Source organism: Lissotriton vulgaris, chromosome 6, assembly GCF_964263255.1.
Source record: "Lissotriton vulgaris chromosome 6, aLisVul1.2, whole genome shotgun sequence".
Taxonomy (NCBI): Eukaryota; Metazoa; Chordata; class Amphibia; order Caudata; family Salamandridae; genus Lissotriton; species Lissotriton vulgaris.
The window spans coordinates 540,500,053-540,522,169 of record NC_141694.1 but is presented as its reverse complement, the minus strand read 5'-3'; the positions used below and the strand labels follow the sequence as shown (position 1 = coordinate 540,522,169).

The following is a 22,117-nucleotide window of genomic DNA, read 5'->3' as shown; positions in this document are numbered from 1 at the left end:
TAAATGTAAATACTTTTTTCCATGCTCTTTATTATCCGCCAAATGAAATGTTTTGCTAGAGAATTTTTAATTTTTTTAAAAGCTTTTTACATATTTATTAATAATACATGGGGAGATGTTGAGGATTACTCAACTAATGACTGGATGTGTTACCTTCTTATGCTCGTCTGCATGGTTTTATTTTTCTTTTCTTTTTTCGTTTTCTGGTATGTAAAATCTGTATATCGTGTACTTATTTTATGTGGCCCTCATTGAGAGCCAAAACATAATAAAACTTTGACTTGACTTGAGTGCATGTTCTAGATAAAAGCTATGCATTGAGGTAGAATGTTACTTGAGGTAGAAACGTTGATCATGTGCTTGAGATCTCTTGTGTGCATGCTTATTGTCCTTTGCAGGCCTGGTCCGTTGCACTCATATTGTCCGATGATGCTCTTCTCTTCGCGGTCTCTGAGTGTTGCGACTCCATGTTCTCCACCGGTGGGCCGCGCAGGTGTCTTCTCAGTTCGGCCGGATCGTCAAAAATAATGGTGTGCCCCTTGTCCACGATTCTCAGTCTTGCCGGGCCCTGCAAAGCGGAAAGTGATATTGTCTTTCATCATTCTGTCTCTCAGAGCTAGGAAGCCTTTCCTTGTTTCGACTGTTTGGCGCGAGAAGTCTTGTGTGATTATTATTTTGCTATCTTTCCACTTTAGTGTTTGGTTTTTCCTGGAGACAGCAAATATGGCCTCCGTCTGCTGCGATCTAAGAGGTCTGCAAATAATCGGGCGGGGGCCCCGTGCGCTTTGGAGTTTCATCGCTGGTATGCAATAGGCCTTGTCTAGTTCGAAGTGTCTGTCAAAGCTGAGACCCATGATGTGTGGGATGAGCTACTCTAGGAGGGCTGAGCAGGATCCGGGTTTGTCCTCTTCCCCTTCTGGTAAACCACGAAGTCTTATGTTGCCTCTTCTTGTGCGGTCGTCTTGTTTAGCCAGCTCTTTCTGTAGGCTGTTGGTGGCTTTGGAGACCAACAGTAGGGCTCTGCTAGATTGCGTGTTGGCGTCCTCGATGTCGTTGGTTCTCGATTCCGCTGTGTCAATCCTGCTGCTCGTATTATGTTGGTCTGCTCTTATGGCTGCTAGCTCTAGTTGCATGTTGTCGAATGTTTGTTTGGTGGATCTAGCAACCTCGTTGCCTTTGTTGACTTTCCTGAGGATTGTGTCCAGAGTTGTGTCATTTTTGGGCTTCAAGGGCGAGTCAGGATTGATTTTGTATTTCTTTACTTCGTTGGCTACTTTCCCTTCTTGGTTCGACATCTCGCTGAGGCGTCTTCTGGCTAGGTAGCTGTCTAATCTGCTGCCCTTACGTTGTGAGGACGTGCTAGAGTGTTCTCCTCTTAGGCCCGGTGTGGCTTTACTTGTGTGCTGGCGGTCTAGTCTGTATCTGCTTGGCTCTCGGATGGCCCTTGTCCGTGTTTTTGCTCCCCCCAGTTCCGCTTCAGGGTGCTAGCCGAAGTCTTCTTGTTCTGTGCGTGCCCACTTGTTGTTTGTTGACCAAGGTGGCCTCTTCCTATCCTCACTTTCAGTTTTGATTTCCCCGCGATGACCGTTGCGGTGCAGACCCTTCGCTCTGTTTGCCGCCGCTGGTCTGGTGTTTTAAAGCGTTCCTCTGTTGGAGCCAGAACTAGCTCTTGTTACTTTTTGCTGCGCTTGTTCACCGTAGTTGTGGCCTGGGATTGGTGGGCTGTACTGGTGGTTTTGTTGTCGTAATCGCCATGGTTCTGTTGTCGTTCCTTTCGTTTGCACCTAACGGATCGCTCTGCCTTTGTTCGCTGTCGCGTTGAGTGCGTTTATGCTGGCCAAGATGGCTGCTGCCAGTGTGCACCATCAGTTTCGTATTCACCGTGGGTCTGTTGTCGTAATCGCCCTGGTTTTATTGCCGTAATCGCCGTGGTTCTGTTGTCGTTCCTTACGTATGCACCCACCGGACCGATCTACCTCTGTACGCCGAGCTTGTCGCGTTTAGTGCGTGTGTGCTGGCCAAAATGGCAGCTGCCAGTGTGCACCTTCGGTTTCGTATTCGCCGTAGATCTGTTGCTGTAATCGCCGTGGTTTTGTTGCAGTTTCTTACGTTTCTTACGTTGCGCCCACCGGACCGGACTGTTAGCTGCTTCCCTCCTTTTGTGTAGGCGCTCCTTTAGACGTCTGCGCTTGTTCGTGTACCTTGTCGCATTAGGTGGGTGTGTGTAGGCCCAGATGGATAATGCCTGCGGGCACCTTCAGTTTCGTATACACCGGTTGACTTGTTTGTACACGCAGGTTTTGGCTTGTTAGGTGCGTTCCCCTGATTGAATCCACTGTGCTGCAGGCGCTATTTTCTCTCTTCAGCGCTTCACACACCAACCTGTGGTCTTGGTGGGTGTATGCTGTCTAAGATGGCTGCTGCCAGTGTGCACCTTCAGTTTCGTAATCACCGTTATCTTGTTGCTGTTTGATACATTGATCTTGTCCGCACTTACAGGCTTGCAGGCTCGTCGGCTCCCAGGGCTGTTATATTAGATGCTTTCTCCCATTTGTCCCCATGTTGCAGGCGCTCATATGTTTTGGTGGGTGTATGCTGGCTAAGATGGCTGCTGCCAGTGTGCACCTTCAGTTTCGTAATCACCGTTGTCTTGTTGCCGTTTCATGCATTGTCCTTGTTCGCACTTACAGGCTCGCAGGCTCGCCGGCTCGTAGGGCTTTGCTGTTAGATGTTTTTCTCCGATTTGTCCCCAGTTTGCAGGCGTTCATATGTACTTCTGTGCCTTTTCGCTGACTTTGACGCATCTGGCGGTTTTTGCTGGTCAAGATGGCCACTGCCAGTGTTCACCTTCAGTTTCGTTTTGCCTCGATTACTTATTAGCCTTTTTTAGCGGGTTAATGCTCTCTTTTCGCCGCTGTCTTAGCACTCACCTGGCTTGGTAGCTCAGGGGGGTGCTTTTTTTGTGGTTCTTCTCCCTCTCCTCTTCACGGGGCAGATCCTACCCAGCCTGGGCTAGTTCTGTTACGGCGCCATTTTCCTTCCGCTCTTCGCGTCAGTCTTGTTCTTGTGTTGAAGACCGTTTCTTGGCTTTGCGGCACTCTTTGGCTGTGGTGGGGTACTTCAGTCTGTGCTCCGTGTGCTCCGACGTCCGTGCTTGTAGTTTGGCTGTTACGCTGGTTCCATTTCGCTCATGTAATTGCCGTTGTTTCCCTTGGGTTGATGGAGGTAACGGACTCAGGCGCCCGTCCTCATTGCTGTCCAAGCCACGCTCCCAGACTTGCACGATTTTCAACATTTTATTTTTTCAGAGGCCCACTGAGGGTAATGGAAATGATTTTGTGTGGCGGTGCAGAATCTACTAAGGAAATAATTTTGGGAAAAGGTATTTAATTAGTTCAAAGTACTACACATCCCAGCATGTAAAGCAATTGACTCGCCTGTGGTAAAGGCATGCTGGGACAATACCATTTTCAATACTGCGCAACCACATAGAGTGAACAAGGAGGTTTTCTACTCCGAAACGCGTAAGGCTTGAACTTGCTCTGATTAAAATGTTGGCTGTTCTCAATGGAATTCTGTGAATTTGTCTCTTTGGGTGTGCTCTTCGAACAGGAGATATATATATATATATATATATATATAGTTAGGATTTTTTTCAATGCAAAATCTCTAAATTCTATTGTGAATAACTTTGGCGCCGGTTGACGAATCTGCCGGAAAATTTCCTCAAATTTGCCTCGCGGAGCTCCGGTCCTTCCTTGAAAGTTTAGGGGGGATTCCTCAAGCGGGGGCCGAGATAAAAGGGGGGTCCCAAAACGTGTTTTCTCCATGTTAATTTCCATAGGGCGGTCGAACTCACTTTTAGCCCGAACGGCTGAATGGATTTCCACCAAACTTGGCAAAATTGTAGGGACTGGTAGCCCGATGTGCCTTTGCTATGTCTCAAGATATGTGCTTCAGTGGATTTTGAGTAATTTAGGTACAAAAATATATATATATCTATGGCCGCGCCCCGGTACGCGCACCGGGGAGCGCAGCGGGCGCGACACGCGAGGTGCGCACGGAAAGCTGATTGATTCTCAGGGTGTCTGTAAACATTCGAAACAGTCTGGACCGGCCGCCATCTTGTGTCTCGGTAGGATAGAGACACAAAAGGTGGGGAAAAAAAAGGGGGATATGACCATAAGGGGGCAGGGTAGACCCCCCCCTGACCCCCTAGGTTTGATGTAGGGGCTATAAAAGGGCCCCGCGGTGCAAAATATATATATATTTTTTTTATTTGCATGGGGGGAGCGCCCGGTACGCCCACCGGGGAGCGGACCGGGGAGCGGCCCATGGGGAAAGAAGAATGACAGAGTTTTTAAAAAATGTAGCCTTTTTTTAAAAATTGGAGGTAGTTCTAAAAAGAACTGTTTTTTTTCTTCTTTTTGTTGTTTTATATTTTTTTGTGTTTTTGGAACATTTTGTACTTTTTTTGGCTTTTATGAACTATTTTATATTTTTTTTGTTATTTTTATGGGGAGAAACAAAAAAACTGGGAATTGAAAATGGCTCAACTGGAGCAAAAAAAAAAATTAGGGTTTTTTGGGGCATTTGTGGTTGTCCCCAGCAAGGACGATGAGCTTTATGCTCAGTTCACCATAGGAGATGGTCTTACCACAATGAATACATGTTATTGGGAAATCCGCAAACCGTGGCTGAATGCAAGGGATCGTCTCCCTTGCCTCTGGTCCCGATGGAGTGGGTTGCTTTCTTTTGGAGGTGGTGCTTGTAGATTGGGGAGGGTTACTGGCCAGTTCCCTCATCCACTCATTCACCAACAGTTCTATATAGTCACTCATACATATATTCACTCATTATATGTAGTGATACACCTATACATCCTGTTACACACCGACAGTCATCCAAAAGTTACTCACACACATAATCACACACGCAAATAAACTATTGAATATCCATTTATTTGCATATACAGCTATACACACACTACCACCTTACTTCTAAGGAAACTTACACATACTTACTCTCTTAAACGATCACTTATAGAAACACATACTTATTTAAACAGGAACTCTTACAATCTCTCACTCTCAAATATACTCACTTATATACATCAATACTCACATACTAGATTAAAACATATGTAGTTACTGATAAAGACACTAGTGAGACAGTCATTCACTCACTAACACACACATATACACACACATCCACCCATACAGTCCTGCGCATATGCTGTCTTCAAAAGACATAGAAACAGTGAGTCAATCATTGATGCATCTATGTGTTAAGTAACACCCCCACCAAACCATACAGACACTCATACTGATACTAAAAAAAATCTAATAACCCATATACACACACATGTAGCTACTCACCAACCCATGCAGCCACTTATACACAAAGTGAAACACTGATACAAACATTTAAATATTTAAACAATACTCGCTAACAATAAGCCAGTTAACCAATCATTTTTTTTTTTAATAAAACATCCATTAACATCCTTATTTAAACATTTATTCTTCCATCGTCCTTTTTCATATACATATATAAAACATATTTATTTTTCAGAAAGGCACACATTCACTGGATGGTGTCTTCAGTGATGTCATGAGTGATGTCACTGACCATGTCATGAGTGATGTAATATGTGACGTCATCAGCAGTGCATTGCAGGCGCGCAAGTTATAGTGAGTCCAACTAACTATAACGTGGGAATTTCAATGGTTTTATGTCAGTAAAATTTCCAGCTAACTGTAACTGGTGTGAAACCTATGGTTTTTTCAGTGAATTTAATAGGTTTTTTAAATGCTAATTCCTAACTATAACGGATGTGAAACCTATGGTTTTTTCAGTGAATTTCATAGGTTTTTTAAATGCTAATTCCTAACTAGAACTGGTGTGAAACCTATGGTTTTTTCAGTGAATATATATATATATATATATATATATATATATATATATATATATATATATATATATATATATATATATATATATATATATATACGCACACACACACCCACCCACACACACACACACACACACACACACAAACAAATGCATGTACAGCAACAGTATATATAAATGTGTAGTGAATACATTCACATTTTGCACAGGCATCCTGTCGGCCATATTTTTCACTGCTTTCGAATCATGATTTTGTTTTCATTTATACTACCTACTGGGCAGCTTTGTGCAGAGCTTGAAAACGCATATCCAACCCACCACAAAAGATACTATGAAACCACAAAGGTGATCATTTCCAGAGAATTGTAAGCCAGCATTGGAAGACAGGACGGGGTAAAACTTTATACAAATAACCCTAGGTTTTACTGCTTACTGGTGTTAGATGTGATGGTTTTAAGGAAAGCATCATCTTTTAACGAGATTCCCAGCTCTAGTACTGCACAAAGTCTTTGAGGATATTAAGATTTATTGAGTTAGACTACCTTCCAAATTGTGAGGCACATTCCACATTAGTGACACTTATGATGCCTTCCTTATAACTTAACATCTTACCTTATGTCCACAGACTTCCACTTCTTCAGCAGCCTCGACTTGGCCGAGATCAGCAGGCCAATCACAGTCTTGCACTCCTTTCCTCTCAGTTGCTCTGTGATGGACCCCAGGATCTTCTGCCGCCTGAGCCAGCGGTCTAGTTCAGTCAGAGGGGTGGTGGTGATATCCAGCACTCTAAAGTCAATGAAGTACAGATTAATCATGGACAAGACATGTTCTGCATAGATTGTGATATGTGTAAAAGATTAAACAATAGTTTTGATCTGCACATATATCTACAGACCCTCTGGCCGTTTCAGCATATTCAAAATGCTATGACCTGTAGGTGATCAGTTCAGTCTGCTCATGAATTGCTGTTTTTTTTAAACCCAGCCATCTTTCCACTTACCACCTGATGTCCGAGTTACTTGCCGGTAACTGGGATGAGCAGAGTTCTACTCTACACTGTCACAGCGATCGATTTGATGTATGGCTGCAACCACCTGACAGACACATCTTAATTCTTACACAAAGACTTCTCCATGCAGTCCCTATGAGCTCATGCAGGTACTCTAGTGCTTACAAGACTTTGGAATTGGAATTTTTTGACCCATCTTTCTTACCTAAATTTAATGAGCTGCTAACACACTGGACTACTCAATGTGGTTTTCATAAGCCATTGTTTGGGTTTCATAAAGCGTGCCCTAGATCACACAATTTGTATGTATTGCCAACTTCTTTCTTCACTTGTACATATGAGTTTTTTACCCTCAGTGATTTTACCCATGGTGTCAGTTCTATGTGTACAAGGCGCATCACCTGAAGGCAACGTGTGGGTCAGGACACCACTCTTATCTCAACAATCTGCTTCCAAAGTTGAACATGCAGGGCCCGATTCACAAAGGTAAATAAGACGAAAGTCCAACTTTACCACTTTTGGTATTCACAAAAGGCATTTAGTACTTGTAAATGTCCTTTGTGAATACCGAAAGTCATAAAGTCAACTTATGGTATTCACAAAGGGCATTTACGAGAAGTAAATGCCCTCTGTGAATACCAAATGTCATAAAGTTAGGCTTTCGTCTCAGTTTACCTTTGTGCATCAGGCCCATTGTATGCTCCATGGGGATGTGTAGGCACGACTATATCACACTGCAATGAGTAAGCATCTTTCATACAGTTTAGCCTCCAGGCAGAGAGATACAGCCACATATCGAGAGAAAGAGGGGGCATGAAAGTGTGTGAGTGCATGCTAGTGTGTGGGGCAGTAATCTAAGTTCAATTACAAAACGTATGCTGTTTTATCCAAAGTTGTTAAGAAACATTGTGAGAGTGCCTAAGAAACTCCAGTTAGAGGAGTGATTTCAATGTATGCGTGCTAGGTTACCACAACTTTTCAGTACTCTCAATGCAAACAACGGCTCATTTAAGTTGCAAAGAGGCGCGTGAATGGAACTACATCTGTCTTGGAATTAGTGGGTTGGGGAACAGTGCGAGGGTCGTTTTAAAATTAAATGCTCTTTTGTGCTACACTTGCCATACTCTTCCTTTCCCCACTAATCCTCCCCACAGATAATGTTATTGTACATTATATTTTGGCCACAATATTTTTGTCAGACAATGTTTAGGCCTCAATCTGCTGATACCATACCACCTGAAGTTGGTACGATCTTCATCTCACAGAACATACATCGTAACCTCAAATCACTATGTTATCCACATCTTTCCTACATAAGTAACTAAAACGTTTACACGGCCTCCACACTATTTGTTTTAATCTTGGAAAAATAAAGAATAATAGTAACTATATAGTACACAATGCATAAAATATTCTAGGTATGCATAGGCGTAAACACCAAATATAATATTATGTTCCATATGTACGGCTCTAAAAATAGAAACACAAAGGCACAGCAATGTGAACTAAATAGCACTGTAATTTTCTCTCTCGCCTCATCTGAAACAATCGAAACTAACTATTTGTATACATATATTAATACATATGTGTGTGTGTGTGTGTGTGTGTAAGCAAATATATTAATATATAAACGTACTTATATTTCCAGTCTTTGGCTAAATAATTTTAGTGCACTTGCATGAATATTATATTGCAAAAAGAAGAACGTGCAGTTTTATACAATCGTTTTCCACTGTGATACAGGCCAGTGGCAGCTCCTTAACAGGGGTTCCAGGGTGCAGCCTTGCCTTCTGTGAGTCACAACATACTGCCCCTTGCACCTACTCACAGCTGCTAATTTTTTAACTTAGTGGTGTTCATAAAAACACAACTTTTGACAGGAGGAGGGGGGCTGAGAAGGCTGAGGCCCAATCCATCTATAGGGGACTGTTTAAAAAACACCACACTGTGGCTAGATGTCTGGATTGCACATGTCTGAGAGGTGTAATTCAACTATGGTCCCCTCACACAGGCACAATCCATTTTATTTAGAAGTCATATGGCGCGTGCATCAGGTAGCACAGTATATCTGCTAAAATGGAGCTGTCAGGGCACGTTTTAATGCACCCCTGAGGTCAATAAGGAGCCATACAGAGCAGGAGGGACAGGATCGAAGGCTCTGTCCCTGCTTCTGAAAAGGCCTGAGCTTCCAGCCCCATCAAGAAGCTAGGTTAGGGGTTGAAATGGGGTTTCCTCGTTTTAATCCTAGCCCTACTGCTGAGTCCTGCTCTTTATTGGGGACAGTGCACTTCTGGTTCCGTTGTCCACGTCTGGATTCCTGCCATGCTGCTGCCACGGATGAATGAGTTTGAGTGACAGTGTGTTAGTGTGTCTGAGTGTCAATGACAGTGAAAGTAAGTAAGAATCAGTGAGAGAGAGTATGAATATGTGAATGTGAGTGGAAGGAGGGGGGAGGAGCCTATCCCCAAAATGGCTGCTCAGAGCTGAGGCTCCGTGGTGAACCTTTTATACAACCTCTGGAGTGGCATTCCGCGAACTGCTATACCACCCAAACAACGACTCCGCAACTGGAATACAGGTGGACCACCTGAAGAGCATTATCACCCCTATCAAGCTCCGCTCCAATGAGTAATATTCACTCAAAGCCCCTGCCCATGAAATCGGGAAGATGGAGTCCAGGGAGCTCTAAGAACGCTCCAGGCGCTGAGAGAATTTCACTGCGTTGCAACTGACCTCCGTTTCTTCCACCAGTAGTCTGCACCGTATCCCTCAGTCCACCTTCTGGAAAACACCGACTTGCTTTCGGTCGATGCGCTGCTTGATGGGAGGGCGCATCGCTGACTACACGAGATGACCGCCGTTTCTGTCAGTCACTGCGGGAAAACAGACGGTGAGCGAGGGCATTTCTAACGACCCTGTGTCCCCAATGACGAATTATGGATGGTGATAGGCTCTGGTGACCTCAGAACGACTCGGTCTTTTTGGAGCAAAGCCCATGGCTGGTCCAGAAAAAGATCTCTAAAACAACAGAGGAAGGCTCTCCGCATAATCAAAATTGCACTCAAAAACCGAGTCCATCGTCACTGGTGCATTTCCCTAGTCTAACGAGTGGTCAATCCACACCGGAACTAGACAAAATGGATGAAAACTATAGCTTTCTCTTTGCAGGACCAGTAACTGAAGAAATCGAACAAAGTAAAATTCCGAAGTTACAAGAAGTAAATGCAACTGCAAACGACACAGTAGTTCTCAAATTAAGCACATGCCAGTTCTCAGTCTCTAAAGTTCTATGCCCTGGCAAGGAAGAAAGTCCTGGCAAGGAAGAGAATATTTTAAAAAGGTCATCGCAAAGGAGCGATCACTGGCGTGAGCACCATACCCAAACAGATCTCTTCGAGCACCTCGACTCTCCAGCTATACTTAGTCAAACCCAGGGCGAAACATCGGACAGCATTCTAATGGCCACCATATGGCCACAACTATTAAAATCAATGGAAACCATAGGCGTAGCAATGTCATACCACGCAGACAAACTAGATACGCAAGTCGACCTGCTGAATATGCTGGCCTCCCATGTCCAGGGGATAGAATCAAATTTACAGGACCTAAATAGTATGATAACGAAGGTGCAACTTAACAAGGACACCACCTTTTACACCTGTCACTGCTCCCAAATAATAGACAAACTGGCCACAGTCCCCAGTTTGATGACACAAATACTGGGAGCCGTCACGGAATCATCAACGGAGACAAAGAAGACAACTACCAGCCAAGTAAACGACCATCAAGAAGCCAATGAGGGATTTGGCAGGTCAACCGACGTCTGTAGTGGCGAAGTGAGCCCCGAAACGCAAATAAAAACGCACTCTACCTCTCCAAACGACACCACTACGTCAGCGATCGCGGACGAACAAACCCCAGTTGACATCCGAGAGGAAGCCCTGCAAACTCAGGCATCATTATCAAACGATCCTATCAGCAGCAAACACATTGAACAGGTACCCGTACTTACTAAGAGAGAAAGGAAGCGCCTGAGAAAAGCAAGAAAAACCAAATCACACACTCGAAGGGTGCTAATAACTCAGCCTCAAGAAACCAACACCGACTCCAACGATAAAGAAAAGAAAGAGCAGATAGAGGACGTCCCACCCCAAACCACAACAACGTTAGCTCGTGGGCCAATTCCAAAAGTTAACTCTCCAACTAAGGCAGCCATTACCTCGAATGGCCCAACAGAATGCACCAGTTCAACCCAGATTGCAAGGAAAGTGTACAGCATATTTAATTTCCCAGGAGGGAAAGTTGAACGCAAATTACTAAGCTTAGAGCCAACAAACAACACAGATACTGAACTACAACTTCAACCTAATTCTAGCCCTTTTTCCATGCAAGCACCACCAAACAATAGACAAGCAGATGCAGATAAACCCTTAAAGATTAAGGTAAAAAAGATAAGGGAACCGTTGAGTGGAGACTCACAAGCACCATCAGTTACAGTTCCCAATGGTCACGTGGAAACAAGCATCGTACACACATCTAACTCGGTCATACCCGATCCAGAAGCAGACCAAGTAGGAACAGTTCTCTCAAACACTGAAGAGAGAAGACGACTGAAAAACCAAAAGTGGCACACCCCAAGCAACAAACTCGAGCTAATCCCGCTATATAGCTCAAGAGGGTCTCATGACATCCTGAACAGAGGGTCCATTTTAAAACTTCTAGAAGAACTACCAGGCTTGAGACACTTAAAAACCAGTGACTTGGTGTCAATTGAGTTCAAACCAAACCCTTACCAAACAGGCCCCGACTCCACGATTACAACGTGGACCGAACATATCTTCACAGAATTAATCCTGACACACAGGGAAGAATTCGCGTTATGGGGCATTGAGCTAAAAAAGGTCGAGCCTGTACGATATCCCAGCCCGTTGCAGAAACAAAGCCCAAAACGAAGCCTTCTAAAAGGTGCCAAAGGCCCGGATCAAAAAAGCAACATCGAAAAAGAAGATTATCCATTCAGGCAAATTACTATTACACTCGCCCACCTGGAGGCAGACACACTTGATAGTCACCAACAAGCTCCCCGGGTACCAACTAAAAGGAAGGTAGAATGAACCAACGGAAGATTAACAACTGTAGGAAAAGAGCAGGACTGTAAGATCTGTTCGTGGAATGTCAATGGCCTAAATACAAAGTTGGAGGAAGACGACTTTATAGAGTTCATCACCCAATACAAAATACTTTTGTTTCAAGAAACATGTCAGACGAAAAATTCGCCTCTTGTGGGATACAAAGAATTTTTTACCCCGGCTCACAAGGAGGCACGTCCAGGTAGGGCTAAGGGAGGCCTCTCAACATTCATATCTACCGACATCCTCTGGTCAGCCAGCCCCATCGAATTGGACTCCACATGGATGCAATGCATCAAAATTGAAATTTCGCCCATCATCGGCCTACTGATCGTAAATCTATACATACATCCCGGCGGAAAACATAAAGGGAAGAGGATAAAACAATTAACCTCCGCAATTAACACATTGAAATCCACCTACCCAAGTGATAACATGCTAATCACAGGAGATTTCAACATGAACTTAATGCAAGGCCAGGAGGGTACTCTTCCTACCCACATTGAATCTCGACACGGTAACCAAAGTAGACAAAGCGCAATGGGGAGGAAATGTGCTGCAGAACTGGAAGATCTCCACTTGTACACACTAAACGGAAGGGGTCACCTTGACAGACCAGCCGCTTTAACGAGGGTCACTAGGAACTCAGGATCAACAATAGACTATACCTTGGCCGACCCCGACCTATTCCCCCATATCAAAGACTTCCACATTGTGGAACGGGGTGAAAGCGACCATTACCCTCAGACTTTCACAGTATCAATCCTATTAAATAAATCCGAGCAAGCGCAGCCTTTAACGTTGAACACTCAACTTTTTAACCTGCAAAGATTAAATTGGAAAGAAGACAACATTCCCAACTTAATGGAGACATGCCACTTATTGCTCTCACCGCCAGCCTTATCCAAAGATATAGTAAAGACCTGGGAGTCCTTCGTAGTGAACATAAATAAAAAATACCAAACCAACCACAGAGGACACAAAACAACAAGAAACGGAGGAGGGAAATGGTAAACTCCAAAACTGCACTTATTAAAAAAGCAACTAAACTCATATCTCAGGGCTCAACGTAAAAAGGACCCCCAACTATCACAACAAACTCTGAAAAAAATTGAATTCTTAAAAAAAGAGCTAAAACGTGAGACCAAATTGGCCAAGCAAGAGCATAAGGAAAAACTACAATGCATTATACTCCATGCTAGTAAACTACGAAATTCCAAAGATTTCTGGGCAAAAATAAATTTTATGCTCAACGGCAAACACCGACAGTTCAATTCGGAGTTGACCGATCAGCTTTGGGGCACTCACATTAATTTACTTTACAACTTCACGTATGATACATCTACAGACAACACATTCGCAACCGCCGGCGAGCCCTGCCCAACACCAAGCCTGAGACCAATGGTAGAAGCAAAGTCTTCTCAATCTAAAGACACCTGCAGTCAACCGCCACAGGACTTAACTGGAGAAATTGATCAGATTACACCAACGCAGGTTTCAAAGACCATAAAACATTTGAGACCAGACGGGGCCCCCGGACCAAACGGCCTTCCCAACGCCCTATTCAGGCAAGACCCAATGTTTTGGGCAATTCAACTATCCCCTTTGTTCTGTCACAGCTTAAGGACCGGGAATATTCCTGATTCATGGAGGGGCAGCATTCTACACCCCATATTCAAATCAGGGTCCCGATCAGATCCCAACAATTATAGGCTAATAGCACTAATAGACGTGGAGGCCAAGATCTACGCATCAAACCTATTGGTAGAACTGGAGTCTTGGGTCAACAGCAAAGGGCTAATCCCACTGACACAAACAGGCTTTAGAGCCGGAATGGGTACTCTAACAAATGTATCCGCGCTAACCCTTCTCGCTAAAAAGGCTATCAATAACTCCTCCACGCTATACACTTGTTTTTTGGACCTAAAAGCGGCCTTCGATAAAGTGCCTAGATCAAAACTTTGGGCCAAAATGAAAGCCTGGGGTGCGCCACCAAAGCTATTGAGAGCAATCATAGAACTATACTCACACACCTGGGTACAAATAAAAAAAGGAGATGGACGATGCCTAACAAAGAAATATCAAACTTCTAACGGACTAAAGCAAGGCTGCGTGTTGGCTCCCAGCCTTTTCAACATCTACACCGCAGACCTAGAAAGTGACCTACGCACAATTCAGGGGGACCCACCGAAATTGGGACAAACACCTATTGTGAGTCTACAATACGCAGATGACATTGTGCTCCTCTCACAAACGCCGCTTGGCTTACAACGCTTGATTTCCAAACTCGCGTTATACATCTCCAAAGCACAACTAACAATAAACCTCAAAAAATCAAACATCCTATGCTTCTCCAGTTCCCGAAAGAAACAACTTAAATATGTCTGGAGGTTAAATTCTTCTATATTAACACAGGTTGACAAATACAAATACTTGGGCATCATACTTGATTACCAACTAAAGTACAAACATCATTTAGAACAGGGGAAATCATAAGCCAAACAACTGCATTTCGCTTTTAAAACCATACAAAAACATTTAAGTGGAAGTTCAACCGGCCACATGTTAAAGATCGTAGCTGCTAAATTCTTGCCATCGCTCACATATGACTCGGAATTGATGGCATCTAGGGACTCTACAGCGCTGAATCTTGCTCAATCCAAACTGTTTAAACACCTTTTTTCGATCCCGCGACACATTTCACAGGCCCAAATACGTCTGGAATATGGATTAACAAACCAGACTCCGGCAAGACAAGGAGCATTGGCCAAATATTACTGGCGTATGAGGGACGCCGAAGACAACTCACTTGCCCACCTCTGTTGGCTAGAGTTCGAAAAACAGGCTGGGTTCTCGAATTCAACATATAAGTCCCTTAGGCAAGCGCTTCAGTCTTTAAAGCTGGAAGAAGCCTGGCTTTCACCCGTGTCTTATAACATTTTTGAACAGATCACTAACAAAGCTATCAAACAAGCATCGCTGATAATGGACAAAGGCGCAGTGGCTGGCAAAAGCCACGCCTGGATTGTGTTACCAACATATAACCATCTGAAACATCAGCCATACTTGCAAGATTGTTTTAGGGATCACTACAAGAGGAAATTAAGTCTTCTGAGGCTGGGTTGGTTCTCGAGCAAAGACCTCACCCCCAAATGGCTGCGTACCTGGCCAACTTCAAACTGTCGCCTTTGTGGCAAGGGCGTAGAGTCATTATTGCATTTATTATGCATATGCCCGGCACTTCAAAATCTAAGGAAGACGCTCTTGTTACCACTCCTAAGAGAAGCACAAGTAAGAACCTGCAGGGTGGCTGTAATAAAATGCCTTAGCGGGTCTTGGATACAACTTTCCTGCAAAACTATAAAATTCTTGGCCCACGCTGCCCAAGAGCTGGAAAACAAGGAAACAATTAAAGACGACCCGTGCCAATTGGCCCCCCCAAGGCTGGGCCCAGACTCTCCCTCAACCTCTTAATGGATACCCTTCATTCCACTTCCGGCGTAAAAAAAAAAAGAAAAGAAAAACTTCATTCTGAGTTAACAACGTGTTACTTCCATCAAGTTACACTTAACCCCCAAGCACTGTACCCCCGTTTAGAATATCCATTTGCTGACTGGCAGCTGCAATGAGACAGTTATCCCCGTGCCCAGTTCCATCTGTGTTTCTCAACTTTACACAGTAACTGCACATTCGAGCAATTTGCTAATGCTTTGCGTTACTTTAATGCATTATCTTTTTATGTGATTTATGTTGTTTTTATGCTGTTTCAACGATGTAAAGTTTTATCCCATGGTGGTAAGTTCCACCCTTTTATGATTTTCACAAATCAAATAAAGTATTACTTACTTACTTACTGGTGACCTCAGAGGTAACTTCAATAGTGCCCTAGGTATCCCCCGGGATCGTCGCCTGACCCCAAAATGGAGGCGGCAGCCAGGCATCCCTGGGAGCTTGAGCGGTGCACGGGGGGGAGGGCCCAAGTGCAATACAGCTCTGTTGCCTCAGTTCTCATCTCCCCCATAGGAGAGCAGGAGCGCTGGACGAATAAGTGGGGTGCTCCCAAAATCGGACCTAATCCAGCAACACACTTGGTGAGCTGAAGGGACAGACGCCTGACCCCAACATGGTGCCCGAAACCTGGCGGATCAGGTGTCCTAACACTACACCTGGTGGTCCACAACTCCAAACACAGCTCAGTTTCTTCTCACTTTGTTAGGACTACGCTGCGGAATTCATTGGCAATGGGGAATTTGTAGCAATCCCTTGTGTGTTTTGAGAAGCAACTCGTAGTGGCCCTTGAATTGGGAGAGGCATCCGCCAAAGCCCAGGCTTTCGGAGAGCTGGGAAACCTACACAGCTTGTTGGGGAACTTTGAACAAGCCTTTTCTTGTCTTGAGCATCAGCTGAACATTGCAAGGGAAATGAAGGACCAGCTCCTTGAGAGCGATGCCGCGTGTGGCCTGGGAGGAGTGTATCAGCAGATGGGAGAGCATGACACTGCACTCCAGTACCATCAGCTTGACCGTCAGATAGCTGAGGATACCAACAGCCCTACATGTCAAGGCAGAGCCTACAGAAACCATGGACTAACCTTTGAGTCTCTGGGTACCTACGAAAGAGCTGTGGTGTATCAGGAGCAGCACCTCAGCATTGCAGCTCAAACCAATGACTTAGTAGCCCAAACAGTAGCCTACAGTAGCCTAGGGAGAACGCACCATGCCTTGCAGAATCTACTCGCAAGCTGTCATGTACCTACAGGAAGAAAGCGCCTTCGATACACGAAGAATGAAGGGCAGCCAGTGGTGACCGGACGGCGCTCACCTTATGCCACCCTAAAGAGCCACAAAAAATAAGGTCTTGCAATTCTTCGCTGCTCCCGTCACTAGATAGAGAATGTGCCTGGGACGGGGGCGCCTGTTGGGACCCTGGGGCAGAGTAAACATAGCAAAGAGGCAGCAATAGAGCAGAGGTTAACGAGGGGTGGAAGTGACCACCACCTAATCAAAGCACAATGACAATTTCTGAGTATACTCCTGATCGCCACCCTGACAGCATAGTCCGAGCGAGCACTATGTCCGACGCCCGGTGGAGCTGCTCTGTTCAGCTATTGAGGAGATCGGCCTTGGTTCATCCCCTGACTGTCACCTACCCAACCGGATTTTTTGCACAGTTTTTCTCCCTGTCTCCCTGTTTTACCCACCCCCCCCCCCCATTGTATTTCTGTAACTCTGCTTTTTCCTTGTCGCCTATCTATCTATCTATCTGTTCCCATTCAGCACTCTTTCGTTCTTTGTCTACTTCCTTTGCTCCTATCCCCTCTCACCTGAATCTTTCCCCTTGCCCGCTACACCGCCTAGCCCCATGTCCTTTTGTGCCCTTTAACTAAGCACTCCTTCTCCCCTTGTTGGGGAAAGGTCCAATATATATACGCTGGAGCCTCAGCATACCTGCTGAGAGAGTCCACAGCACCAAGGGAGCCCCTCACAATTAAGGTATGTTATGGCACCCCTTGCCAAAGCACTCCCTCTCCCCTTTTTGGGGAAGGATCAAGTATGTAGGCCTTGGAGTCTCAGAGACCCCTCTGAGAGAGTCCACTTCGCTCAGGGAGCCTCTTGCAACAGAGATGGGGAAATTATGCCACTTCCCCTGAGATCACAGCTTTCTGGACTTTGGACGCAGCTTTGACTCGTCTACCGGTTTGTGTTCCCGTCACCCTCCTCCATTCTCTGTCTACTTCCCCTGCTCTTACCCCCCTCACTGGAATCCCTCCCCTTGCCTGCTTTTTCCCTTACGTGTATGTTGCTTTTTGTTTGTCTTGGCCTTACTTGTAACTATGTTGCCAGGCTCTAATAACTGTGTAACCTTTGTAACGATGTAACCTGCAATTATGGTCTGATACTCATGTAAAGCACTCTGATACCTCGGGGTCTAGCCAGCGCTATAGAAAACTTTTTAAATAAATACTGAAATAAAAGGATATGAATGAAGGGGTAGGAGTCAGTTAGAGTGAGTGAGAAGGAGACTGTAAGAGGAAGTGGGAGTATGTCATGGGTGTAGCAGGAACAGCTACACCAGGGCATCTAGTCCTCAGAGACTTACTGGATCCTATATATTAAATCAGTGTTTGTACACCAGGAGATCAAAACACAGCCCCTTGTACATCAGCAGCTGTGAGAGTGTCCGGGATTGTGAAAGAGAGAGTGCGTGCAAGTTAGTCTGGGAATAAGAATGAGACTCAATAAGTATTAGAGTGCGACTGCTTTTGCGTGTGAGTGGCAGTAAGAGGGGGAGAGCACAGATGCAAATGAGTAAGTTAGAGTGTGAATGAATTAGAGTGAGTGAAGTGGAGAGATTGAAAGCAGTGGCCTAACAAAACTTGAGGGGCCCCCCTACAAAGTACATAGAGGGGGCCTGACTCCGAACTCACTCAGGAGCTTTAGGGCCAGGGTACTGTGCTGAGGGGGTCCCCTGGAGCTCGGCAAGCCCTCCGCACAGCAGGGGCCTTTGTTACGTCACTGATTGAAAGAGAGAGTTAGTGTGAGTCAGATTGCCAGTGTTAGCGTGTTTTATGCTTGTGAGACGCTGGCCAGGGCGTACTCAAGATAGGTCTTGCCTTATGAGGGCACTCAAGTTAGCATTATGTTTCTGGCATGTTAGAGGTAAATTGTGGCAAAAGAAAAGGTAACCATGGCAAAATGCAGGCCCCGACATACTGGAAGTAATACTTGGCATACAGGCACATCTACGATAAAATTCTGCTGTTTGCATACAGGAGGTATTTCTTGAACTCAGAGAGGGCAACCATGGCGTATTTAGGCTGGGGTTAAGATAGGGGAAAGCAAACTATAATAAAATGCTGGCTCTGACATATTGAAATTATTTTTTTTATATGGGTCACCCATGATATATGGGCAGTGTCTATGCCAAACTTCTAGTACTGGCATACTGTGTGTAATTCTAGGCATAAGGGGGGTAACCGTGACAAAATGCTGGCATTGTCACAAAGGCAATTTTTGAAAAAATGTGGTGTGTGGCCAGTATTACTCTCACCATATTCAAAGATAACCAGCTGCCACTGGTACAGGCAATCATAATAGCAGCTTGTTACCCTGAAAAGAGGTAAAGTAATTGGCTTTCAAATAATGGCTAATAACAGGATGTTCATGTAAACGTTCACTAAGCAACTGTTAATAAAGCTTTCATTAAAACTATACAACCAGGTAGACAATGACACTCGAATTGTTCGACCATTACTTTGAAGATTGTGATGGCTCTGCTCATGCACAGTTTAAGGAGCAAATGTATATTTGGCACTGTTCTAGTTGGGGCAAGGTATTATTTTAGCAGACCACGGCATCAAAACACACGCGCTTGTTTTAATTTTGAGAGTGTGCCACAAATGAAACCACAGATAACCAAAGTCATGATTATTCCAGTTCATATAGATGTGTCTTGACAATTCTCTCGACCTACCTTTCATCCACCGCTTCCATCAAAATTTGGTCAATGGTCTTGATCCAGTCTAAAACCAACGCCTCGTGCTCATTGACAATATCCGAGTCCAGGATGGCAGATCTTTGTTGAAGGAAGTCTGGGCTGATTATGTGTGTAGGCCTTTTTAATATCTGAAGCAGAGACATGGGGAAGGTGGTTAACAGGTGCACTGATTCCACACTTTCTACTTTTTCAATTCAAGAGATGCTTTATCAGCACACCAGCACTCAATTAGCCAGTCCCCGCCTATAGCTTAATACACACTATGTGCAGAATTTCTGGTACAAATGCTTCATCACGAAATAGATATACATATAAAATGAAATTAAGCTTAGCTTTGCAGACATTGACAAGGGAAGAACATACACAACATTTTTACAAAGAATTATCGGGCTCCAAGTTTTTTTGCTCACCATTACTACTGCACTGGAAGACATAATTTATAGATTAATAACAATCACAGAACTGACTAAAGGGCCAGCTACATTATTATTATCCTGAATTCTGTACCTCATGTTTGGCTGCCAAAAACACTCAGGTGTATTTGATCCCCATAAACACATTACACTCTGCCCAGATATGTTCATTAACCTGCACCACATCAGTTGCAAAGTGTGACTAAACTGTAGCGATCTTCTTTTGACACTTTCCATTTTCAGAATTCGGAATCACTTTGATCCATGAACTGTTTAATCAATTCCAATTGTGGCTTTAAAATTTAAACATCTTAGAATACATGATGGTCTAAACGACCTTCATGAAACCAAGGTATGACATGCTGAAGCACTGCAGAGCTATGGGCCTCAAACATTGAAGCCACTATATGACCTTGCCATATGGTAACTATGGCTTAGAAAGCACCACTTTTGACAATTTTCAGGGACATAACAAATTCAGCAATAATCTACGGGTGTAACACAGTGTCACCTATGGGCATGACCAGGTCCTTACATTGAACATTTTGTAATAACCCAAGGATTATCATTTTCAATAACCTCACGTTTCCCATATGGAAAGAAATCCACAAGTAGACGTCTTTATCCAAATAAATTAAAAAGGACCAGGAGGAAGGCAATTTGTGTCAGAGGGCTAGTACAAACATATGTGACTTCTAAAAATTGCTGCCCAAGCCATAATCTCTAATACTAACATTGCTCGTCAAGGGTATGAAATACCTTCTGCGTGTCCAGCCCAACCCCTTTTCTGGGTGCATCAGTTTCTCTATGATTAGGACGGAAGTGAGTCTCAGGTACAACTGTTTGTGCCCGCCAGGTATGAAACATGATTGATGTTAATTAATTAGTTTAGAAACCAAAGTAGATAACCTCACTTGGAGGGTATTGCACAATATTTTATATTCACGTTCAATAAATTAAATGCTTTTATGTGCCAAATTCCTACCCTCTTTACCTAGTGTGGGCAGCATCACAACTGCTGCTTTGATGCACAAGTTTTAGAGCGAAAATATCCTCCGCATCCCGCAAAAAAGGCAGTCACCCCTCGAGAATTCAGCTATACCCATCATCAAAATCGTTCATTTAATTTCTTCCTCTGCCAAAAATATGCTGAAACACCTCTAATTATCATTAAACCGTGATAAAGAGGGGATTCGAATTTCATCCAGAAGTCTTGGTCTGTTCCTCACTTAGATGTACTTGCGAGCATCTGACCCCTGAAGTAATTCACACACACTGCCCCTAAGGCACTCTGTTCAGTTACATAGTGTTGTCCCATTCAACTTGCCCACAATCACCAGGAACTCACAGTTGCAATTACTCAATCTGGCATATTCCTTCATCTGGATCATGGATGGGCACCACACTCCTCTATATCCCATTCAGTGGCATTTAACTGTCTTTCCATTTTTTGACCCTATTATGAATATAAGTCAATTCCTTTACTACAGAATTGCCCCACACAGCTTTGTTGCTATGCATAGTATCCTAAATTGCTTTCCACTTCAAACCCTAATGTCCACCGATTCTACATTTGCCTCAGATATATGGTTTATGTACTCCCAAATGACTGTGGCAAGTAGCTGATCCAAGAGCTTCCCCCGGCTCCTCCGCCCACCGCCCCCCACCTCCGAAGTCTGAATAGGGAGTAACGTTACACCTGCACCAAAAGTAAAGGCAAACGACTCATGATCCAGTGATACCAGAAGAAAATATGCAGGACAACTTCCGAGCAATTAGGAAGTGTATTTAGTCATAAATAAGACGTCATCGTAGTTTACTAACTAATCAAGCATCTACCTCGATTATTCACCTTCACTATGTCTTCTGGCTATATAGAGTGCACAGTCAAACTTAAATCCTCTGTTACTTGATCTCAGATTAGCCAAATCCTTCCCAATCTTCATGTATAAACTAATAAAAATTAATGGTACACTTTTTTTTGGCTTTTCCCACTTCTTTTGGTAAACTGATGATAAACATTTTGTTGAGCCTTGGGTCATATACTCCAGCCCCTCTAGTTATCCTTCCAACCTGATACTTGGACTCATTTTACCTGGAAATACCCCAACTGCACGCCCTAGCCACCACAAAGGCTGTAAAAGAGAGAATGACTC

The 22,117-nt window shown here is 44.1% G+C and overlaps 1 protein-coding gene across 1 annotated transcript in view; it reads right to left on the bottom strand.

Moving 5' to 3' along the window:
- The window catches only part of LOC147707531 (dynein axonemal heavy chain 5-like), a 1,425,553-nt gene extending 1,405,862 nt beyond the window's left edge, over window positions 1-19,691 (bottom strand). The window contains exons 1-2 of the mRNA XM_086925656.1: window positions 19,525-19,691; window positions 6,526-6,699 (exon numbers count right to left, since the gene is read on the bottom strand). Of these exons, the coding sequence (XP_086781782.1) occupies window positions 6,526-6,699; window positions 19,525-19,691 (341 nt within the window). The remainder of the gene's footprint in view (window positions 1-6,525; window positions 6,700-19,524) is intronic.
- Window positions 19,692-22,117: the final 2,426 nt, after the last annotated feature.